Raw genomic sequence first — 10,074 nt, 5'->3', positions numbered from 1 at the left:
AAATTTTATATGCCTACACTTTCTTTGCCCATCAAATTGTACTTTATTTTCAACAAAGTTGTATAATCCATCCATTTTAAACAAAAATAGGGGTAAGAGATTGCTTGTAAAGTAAGAATACGCAATTGACTTTTCGAGACAAATTTAGGGGATAATTTACGTATTTTTTACGTGAAACGTGTATAGAAAAGTTACCATTTGCAAATGAATATGTATCTTCAAATATGTGAAAAGGGTATATATTTTTAAAAACTAAGGGCAAACGACTTAACGACAGTGAATGCCAATGTGATTAAACAAAAGAAGAACATAAAAGAATAAAAGAAAAGGAAAAGTAGAAAATATTTTAGGGAGGACAGTTCACGCCAGTAAAAGGAAGGAAATGTTAGAAACTCAATACATTTTGCATTGCACACGAATATATTTTTTCAATAAAAAAATGATAATTCTATCGTCTTAAAGATTTATTTATACATTAAAGAACAATATGCAACATTCCTATAGCCTCGGAGAGAACTCAACAACAAACTAAATTATGGTCTACCCGAGCTGTAGTGAGATGAATGAGATCCTCCACAAAACTTTCCGGCCGATAGGAAACGCTTCCCACTTTAACAGTCAAATAAATCCGAAAATATTAAGATCCTCTAAAAAGTTGGAACTGCTGTAGCAAATTCAAGAAGCTCCTTGTCCTTTTCAAAACCAGACATTACTTTTGCACTTAGTGAAACAAATGCATCTATTCCTCCACTTAGGTTACCAACCAAGAAAATTACCTTATTATGTAAACCATTTGCTATGTTCATTTTTGCAGGCTTCCCCCAACCAAAATCAATTTCATGAACTGGAAATTTCACTAAGCTACTAAAATTGCACATGTTATTTTGAACTTTTGTGAAACTTTTCTCTTCTGTAGCTAGTTCCAGAAGCTTCTTAAGAAAAAGATTATCTTCAACATTATCTCGATCAGAAACTCGTTGCTTTTCCTTTCTCATTTCTGTAACTATATTTGCTAATGTCATGTACTTCTCAGAGGCTATGGATATATATGTGGACGTCAAAATGTTTCCAATAGTATTTGGTGGTAAATCTATTTGATGTCGCAAGTCAAAAGATTGCGACATGATCCATGGTTGAAATGATTTACCGGAGTTAAGTAACTTTACTGCAGCAACAATGCACTTAAAGATAAGTGCACTGACAACTTCATTGCGCGTCGGATTTTGAACGTTTGATGTAGAAGCAACTAATGATTTGAGTTTGTTAAGTTTTTGGATTGGAAAAATGAACTTTCTTTGAATACAATCATCTTTGTTTGATGTACAAACAGGAGATAAAAATGGAGTACCAGTAATAGGTGGAGGGAAAATGGATTCTTGGACATATTGTAAAACGGGTTTTGGCCCATTGGGCTCACGTGTTAACTTGGCCCAATCATGAAAAAAATTGTAATTACTATGTCCATCTCCAACTTTGTGAGATATACATAAGCTAATAGCAATTCCTCCACAATTGAAGTAACTAAGTTGAGCTACAACTAAACCACGGTTAGTACCATTTGACCAAGGTAAATCTTGTGGAAATACCATCTCTTCAATAACATTATTATGCTTTTGAAGTGCTTCAGATATAGGGATATTAATTTCGACACGTAAAAAATCAGCACCGACGTCGTTACAATTGACGATAGTATTATCCTTAAGTCTTCCAGCGTATGGATAATATGATACGAGTAATTTGGATAATGAATCTTCAAGAAGATGAGATATTTGAGTTGGATGAATTGAAACAGAATCAAGTTGTTTTTTGGTGTAGAAAAAGGCAAAGGGAATGTAAATATTGCTAAAAGCTTGATCAAGAAGAGAGAGTTTGTGCCATTTTTGAGTAGAAGGAGTTGGAGATGAAGGTTTAATGAGTTTTTTTGAAAGTATAGTAGAAGTTGGCATCTTCATATTTCTTTGTGTTTTTGACACTTTGATCAATTTGGTTTGATTAGTGAGAAAGGAATGTGTTTTGCTACAAAATTATGTTACTGATATCTTACACACTTATATAGGCTGCAATATTTATAGGAAAATTAAAATAAATAAATAAATAACAATGTGGGCCAGAGAAGGGGTTATTCTACTTTAAGTCTACCTTAGCATATTTTGTTGAATATTCAACAGCCACATAAATGCATTGGTTTCATTAACTTTTGTCATTGTTCACATAAATATCTTCAAATATGAACTACGGCCCCTCCCAACCAAAATAATGTAAACATGGTGTAATACACCTTACTTCATCCCGTTCACTTTAATTATTTTTTTTTTTTTGCTGATATTTTCACATATATTACGGAATCCATCTTTTAGGTTAATTAATAATAAAATTGACCATATTAATCTTAATTTGTTCATTAAAAATATACAAATACTCCTAGGTCCTTTACTCCAAGAGCAGTTTTGAAAAAATAAAGTTAATCTTTCTTGATATCTGAAACAAATTAAATATTTTGAACCACAAAAAAAGCAAGAAACCAATTAAAATGAACCGGGGGAATAAATATTATCGAAGTAATGTTAAACTCGGAAAATGAGAACGTTAAGTCCGTGGAGAAAAATATGTTTCTTTCCAAAATAGAAAAGTCATACCAGACACGATACATGTGCTCTTATAAAATTAGGTTGACAATCCTTCAACATTTTCTTTCCCAAACAACTACCAAGAGAAAGTGTGGCATGCATAAAGAAAATAATATTAATTCATAAAATACTCATTATTGAATACTATATTCTCCGTTTTTATTTACTTATCACTTTTTGTTTCTCGATAATCAATTTGCCTAATCTTTGAACCTAAATTAATTTAGGATATCTTAACATTTTAAAATTAAAAAAATTAATAGAAACTCAAAATTAAAATTATACAAAAAATATTCTAATTTGCAATGCTTCACATATTAATATGGTAAAAAATACATAGTAAAATATTGATTAAAGTTTATATAATTTGACTCTCGAAAAACGATACGTGACTACTAGATGGGAACGTAGGGAGTAAGACTTTTGATTACTTAATTTAATTAACATGCATTCTAGAAGCACATAAGAATTAATTCCTAGAAAAGACCTACCACCGCCACACTAAGTTTATGCCTATAAGGATATTTTCATGTGGTAGCCCTTAAATTCAGTTCAGAGAGTCAATGACATATGTAAACCAAATAAGTCAATGATTTATATTGCTGCTAAAGATATGAAATAAGGGGAATGAATGATAATGATTTTTCTAGAAATATTTGGGAGAAAAAGAAGGAATTCTTCTTAGGCAACGTGAGGAAAGAGAAGGAAACCATAGTTAAATTCTTTTAGAGTTAATGATTTAATTGCACAAATTTATATGTCAAAATTGCAAATGTCTAATTAAGGAAATGGAGAGATTTTGTATTGGAGGGGAGCCAAATACCAGTGTGACGACCCAAAGGGTCATCACCTGTTTTCTTACTCATTCCGTGCTTCCGAGGCCTTGAAAATCTTATTTGTAGTCGCCTCGATTTGCGTGCGCAGTCCGGGCGCATAGCCGGAAAGCTTAAATATGAAATTCTGTGTTAAATGCAAAAAAAATGATATTAAATGAGTAAATTTGACTCCGGTCAACATTTTGGGTAAACGGACCCGGATCCGTGATTTGACGGTCCCGGAGGGTCCGTAGAAAAATATGGGACTTGGGCGTATGCCCGGAATCGAATTCCGAGGTCCCGAGCCCGAGAAATGAATTTTTAAAAGAAATTATTTTTCTGAAATTGTTAAGGAAAATTGAAATGATATTTGATTGGAACGTGTTGGTATCGGGCCCGTATTTTGGTTCCGGCACCCGGTACAGGTCTTACATGTGGTTTAAGATGTTTCTGTAAAGTTTGGTTGGAATCGGACGTCGTTTGACGTGTTTCGGACATAAAGTTCTAAATTTGAAAGTTAATGAAGTTTGAAGAAAAACTCTTGATTTTGAGGTTTGATCCATTGTTTCTAATGTTATTTTAGCGATTTGATCGCACGGTTAAGTTCGTATGATGTTGTCGAGTTAGTGCATGTGTTTGGTTAGGAGCCCCGAGGGCTCGGGTGTGTTTCGGATGTGTTTCGGGATGCTTTAGACTTAGAAAAAAACTGCAGAAAGTAGCAGTTATGGTGTCTGATATTTTGGTCTATGCGATCGCATAGATACATCCGCGATCGCGTAGCTTAGCCACAACTCATTCAATGCGATCGCATACATCCTCCCGCAATCGCATAGTGTTAAGTTGAGAAGCCCTTTATTTTCCTCTAAGCGGTCGCATGGTTCTGTTCGCGATCGCGATGCCCGACCTATTTCTTCTATGCGATTGCAGTGGCCTTTCTGCAATCGCAATAGCCAACCTTACTATCCCTATGCGATCGCATGACCTTCTTCGCGATCGCATAGAGCAAATTTGGCCCAGTTATATTTTAATTTCTAGAACAGTGTTATTACGAGACTTCACCAAATTTTCACAAAAACCCTTCTTCTCCAAGCTCTTAGGCGTCCATAGAAGCAATTCTTCATCAAGACCTCTTGGGTTAGTAATTCTTAGCTTATTTCCTTCAATATCATTTAAAATCCTAAGCTTAAAACATGGAATTAAAGGTAGAAAATTGGGTATTTGGGTAGAATTAGGGCTTTTTGATTTTTTTTGATTTAGACCTCGTTTTGGGGTCGAATTTGAGAACAAATTAAATATTCGGGCTCGTGGGTGAATGGGTGATAAGAATTTGGTCCGAACCTCGTGTTTTGACCAAGCGGGCCTGGGGGCGATTTTTGGAATTTTGGGAAGAAAGCTTGGAAATCTATAATTAGGCATTGGGTTTGATTTGTTTAGCATATATTGATACTATGAAGTCATTATTGTATAGATTTGATTGAATTGGAGCCGAATTCGAGAGGGAAAGCGGTTGTGGTGGATTGATTTGGCCATGAAAGTTGAGGTAAGTGTTTGGTCTAACCTTAGCTTGAGGGAATAGGAGTTGAGTCTTATTTTCTACTTGCTAATTGTCGAGTACGATGTATAGGCATGGTGACGAGTATCTATACATTGGTGTCTAGCATGACCGTGAGTCCTATATTGTGATTTCCGTGACTTTGTTGTATTATTCATGCCTTGGTGATTATTTCTATTTGTTGTGCAAAGATGTGGAAAGAATCGTGACTTATGGATATTGAGGAGCGTTGGCTCCAGTTGTATAGCGAATTGCGAAAATATAAGTGATAATTGAACCTCTAGAGCATTGGCTCGAGTTGTGAAGTGAATTGTGAAGTAAAAGTGAGGAGAGAAAAGATCATTATGCTGCCCCTTGGCGGGCTATTGTCGAATTGTGGTTCCCTTGTATTGTGTTCTTAATTGATATTACGGATTCTTAGTTTAATGATTCCTTGTGTTGAGTAAGGAGTAAAGTTATAGCTGCGGTAGTTAGGTGTTGTAATAGGTTTGGTTATAGCTGAGGTGTTTAGGTGTAGTAACAAGTTTGATCATAGTTGTGGTAGATAGATGTTGTAACAGGATTGATTATAGTTGTAGCAGTTGGATGTTGTAACAGGATCGGTTATAGCTGCGGTAGTTAGGTGTTGTAATAGGTTTGGTTATAGCTGAGGTGTTTAGGTGTAGTAACAAGTTTGATAATAGTTGTGGTAGTTAAATGTTGTAACAAGATTGATTATAGTTGTGGCAGTTAGATGTTGTAACAGGATCGGTTATAGCTGCGGTACTTAGATGTTGGGACAAGTATGGTTATAGATGTTTCTCCCTTGCCGGGACGTAATTACTCATGCTATCGAATCCCTTATCGGGGTAGTGTGGACCTTATCGATCTCTTGTCGGGACTCTCATTAAAATTGTAAATATTATATATATGGGTCGGGTTGCACGCCGCAACAATATTAAATATGGATCGGGTTGCACGCCGCAACAATATTAAATATGGATCGGGTTGCACGCCGCAACAATATTAAATATGGATCGGGTTGCACGCCGTAACAATAATATATACGGATCGGGTTGCATGCCGCAACAGAGATATAATGAAATGGGAGCAGGTGGTACGCCTACCACGAGATATAACGAAATGGGAGCAGGTGGTACGCCTACCACGAGATACATGAAATGGGGTCGGGTTGCACGCCTGCAACGAGATATGTACTGACGGTGAAACCTGCTTTTATTTCCCTTATCCGTGTTAGAGTTAAATTATTGATGTTCTTTATTATTCTCTTGAAATTCTGTTTTCACCTGTTATCCCCCGAAGCATGTTTCCCCCTCCCATCCTTACTTGCTTATACCTGTTTTACCTTCCGCTGTATTTTATATAACTGCACAGGTTTATTTGATAGTCTGGTCCTACCCTCGTCACTACTTCGCCGAGGTTAGGCTAGGCCCTTACCAGCACATGGGGTCGGTTGTGCTGATACTACACTCTGTGCTCTTTTGCACAGATCCAGGTATTGGACAGCATCAATAGTTGGAGGGCTTCCTTCAGTCCACCCGGAGACCCAAGGTAGACCTGCAGGCGTTCGCGGGCCCTGGCGTCTCCCCCGATCTTTATTCCTATTTCATTTTCCTTGTTTCAGAAACAGCTTATTGTATTTTCCTTCGGACTTTGTTTGTAGTGACTCTTAGACAGTCTGTGACACTGTGACACCAGTTCTTGGGTAGAGGCTTATGTTGGATTTCCGCATTTTCTATTCAGTTTCTTTAATTTAAGGCTTCCGCTTTATTATTAAATTCCATTGTTGCATGCGATTGCTGATATTTGCTAAAAGAGGTAATTAAGGTTTGGCTTGCCTAGCTCTCACTAGTAGGCGCCATCACGACTCCCGAGGGTGGGAATTCCGGGTCCTGACAAGTTGGTATCAGAGCTCTAGGTTACATGGGTCTCACAGTTCACAGACAAGCTTAGTAGAGTCTGAGGGATCGGTACGGAGACGTCTTTATTTATCCCCCAGAGGCTACAGAGTTAGTAAAAGTTTCACTTTTATTCCTTCCTGTCGTGCGATTTTGTTCTCTCAGTGCTAAATTGAAACCTCTACTCTTGTCCTTTCGCGATTGGCGAGGTCACGTACGCTTCTTCAGCCGAACAGTAGCACAGACCGGTGGTAGATCAGTGACGTCTTCGAAGGCTTTGTGGAGGTTGGATAAGTTTCGTCAAGCACTTCACTACTACCATCAGCGGTGCATCTTCTGAGGATCCCCAAGATTTTCTAGACAGCGGTCATGAGGTTCTCAGGAACATGGGGATCGTGGAGACCAATGGGGTCTATCTTGCTACTTTTCGCTTGTCTGGATCCGCCAAGACCTGTTGTAAAGATTATTGATTGGCTATACCAGCTAGGTCATCAGCTTCGACTTGGGGACAGTTCAGGCAGCTATTTCTGGGGAAGATTCTCCCCATCATTCAGAGAGAGGCCTATCAGGGGCAGTTTGAGTGTCTCCAGCAGGGTTCTATGGCTGTTACTCAGTACGAGATCAGATTCATCGGCGTGGCTCGTCATGCTCTTGTCATACTTCCCACTGTGAGAGAGAGTGAGGAGGTTCATTGAGGGACTCGTCCAGCCCGTTCAGTTAGCTGGAGGTGGAGGTAGTGGTATTAGAGGTGGAGGTAGAGATGCTAGAGGTGGAGGTAAAGGTATTAGAGGTGGAGGTGCAAGTATGTTTCTGGTTTGTGATAGAGATGCTTCAGTGTTATTTGATCCTATTCTGCATTGTGTCTGGTCATGCCTAATGATTCACTGAGTATTCCTGTTTATGTGTCTACACCGGTGGGTGATTCTATCGTGGGTGACCGAGTTCATCGATATTGTGTTGTGGTGATTGGGGGTCTCGAGACTCGTGTAGATTTATTGTTCTTAGACATGGTCGACTTCGATGTTATATTGGGGATGGATTGGTTATCACCCTACCACGCAATCTTGGATTGCCATGCCAAGGCTGTGACCTTAGCCTTACCGGATTTGCCCCGTTTAGAGTGGAGAGGGACTCCTGGTCATTCTACCCGCAGTGTTATTTCGTATGTGAAGGCTCGGCGTATGGTCGAGAAGGGGTGTTTGGCCTATTTGGCTTATGTTCGTGATTCCAGTGCTGAGGTTCCTTCTATTGATTCTGTGCCCGTGGTTCGTGAGTTTCCTGAGGTTTTCCCTTCAGACCTGCCGGGTATGCCGCCCGACAGGGATATCGACTTTTGCATTGATCTGGCTCCGGGCACTCAGCCCATTTCTATCCCGTCGTATCGCATGGCCCAGCCAGAGTTGAAAGAGTTAAAGGATCAGTTGCAGGATTTTCTTGAGAAGGGTTTCATTAGACCTATCGTTTCGCCTTGGGGTGCGCCGGTGTTATTTGTGAAGAAAAAGGATAGTTCGATGAGAATGTGCATTGATTACCGGCAATTGAACAAAGTTACAATCAAGAATCAGTATCCACTACCGAGGATTGACGATTTATTTGATCATCTTCAGGGTGTCAAGGTATTTTCAAAGATAGACTTGAGATCTGGCTACCATCAGTTGAGGATTAGGGCATCCTATGTCTCTAAGACAGCTTTCCGCAATCGGTACGGGCATTATGAGTTCTTGGTCATGTCATTTGGGTTGACAAATGCCCAGCAGCTTTTATGGACTCGATGAACCGAGTGTTCAGGCCTTATTTGGACTCGTTCCTGATAGTCTTCATTGATGATATATTGATATACTCCGGCAGCCAGGAGAAGCACGAGCAGCATCTCAGAGTGGTTCTTCAGACTCTGAGGGATAGTCAGCTATATGCAAAATTTTCGAAGTGTGAATTTTGGTTGAGTTCAGTTGTATTCCTGGGTCATGTCGTATTAGCAGAGGGTATTCAGGTTGACCCGAAGAAGATTGAGGCAGTCAAGAACTGGGCTAGACCAGCATCAGCTACAGAGATTCGGAGTTTCTTGGGATTGGCAGGCTACTATCGTCGGTTCGTGGAGGGGTTCTCATCTATTTCAGCCCCGATGACCAGGTTGACCCAGAAGGGTGCCCAGTTCAGATGGTCGGATGAGTGTGAGGCGAGCTTTCAGAAGCTCAAGACAGCTCTGACTATGGCACTGGTATTAGTTTTGCCCACAGGTCAGGGCCTTATATAGTCTATTGTGATGCTTCCTGTATTGGGCTTGGTGTAGTGTTGATGCAGGATGGCAAGGTTATTGCCTATGCTTCGAGGCAGCTGAAGATTCATGAGAAGAACTATCCAGTGCATGATTTGGAGTTGGCAGCCATTGTTCACGCATTGAATATTTGGAGGCACTATCTGTATGGCGTGGCATGTGAGGTGTTCACTGATCACAAGAGTCTTCAGTACTTGTTCAAGTAAAAGGAGTTGAATTTGAGGCTGCAGGGTCGAGTTTGTGTGCCTATTGTGGATGGACTTCGAGAGTTGATTTTAGAGGAGGCCCATGGTTCCCGGTACTCTATTCATCCGAGCGCCGCGAAGATGTATCAGGATTCGCGGCAGCATTGTTGGTGGCCTAGAATGAAGAAGGATGTTGTTGCATATGTGGCTCGATGTTTGAATTGTCAGCAAGTTAAGTATGAGCATCAGAGGACTGGTGGATGGTTTCAGAGGATTGAGCTTCCCGAGTGAAAGTGGGAGCGGATCACTATGGATTTCGTTGTTGGACTCCCGCAGACCCGGAAGAAGTTCGATGCAGTTTGGGTCATTGTTGATAGGCTGACCAAGTCAGCGCATTTCATTCCTGTGGCAGTCTCCTATTCATCCGAGAGGTTAGCTGAGATCTATATCCGGGAGATTGTTCGCCTTCATGGTGTGCCGATATCTATCATTTCGGACCGGGGCACGCAGTTTATCTCGCATTTCTGGAGAGCAGTTTAGCGAGAGTTAGGCACCCAGGTGGAGTTGAGTACCGCATTTCATCCTCAGACGGACGGGCAGTCCGAGCGGACTATTCAGATATTGGAGGATATGCTCCGGGCTTGTGTTATTGACTTTGGAGGTTCATGGGATCAGTTCTTGCCTTTAGCAGAGTTTGCCTACAACAACAGCTACCAGTCGAG

The 10,074-nt window shown here is 40.0% G+C and overlaps 1 protein-coding gene across 1 annotated transcript; it reads right to left on the bottom strand.

Moving 5' to 3' along the window:
* Positions 1–372: 372 nt before the first annotated feature.
* On the bottom strand, positions 373–2,025 carry LOC109220540 (acylsugar acyltransferase 3-like). The gene has a single exon (XM_019385003.1). It carries the CDS (start codon positions 1,950–1,952, stop codon positions 648–650), a length of 1,305 nt encoding a protein of 434 aa, XP_019240548.1. The 5' UTR covers positions 1,953–2,025; the 3' UTR covers positions 373–647.
* Positions 2,026–10,074: the final 8,049 nt, after the last annotated feature.

Source organism: Nicotiana attenuata, unplaced genomic scaffold (assembly GCF_001879085.1).
Source record: "Nicotiana attenuata strain UT unplaced genomic scaffold, NIATTr2, whole genome shotgun sequence".
In the NCBI taxonomy this organism is placed as follows: Eukaryota; Viridiplantae; Streptophyta; class Magnoliopsida; order Solanales; family Solanaceae; genus Nicotiana; species Nicotiana attenuata.
The sequence above is the reverse complement of the archived record's forward strand: the minus strand, read 5'-3'. Positions and strand labels throughout refer to the sequence as shown.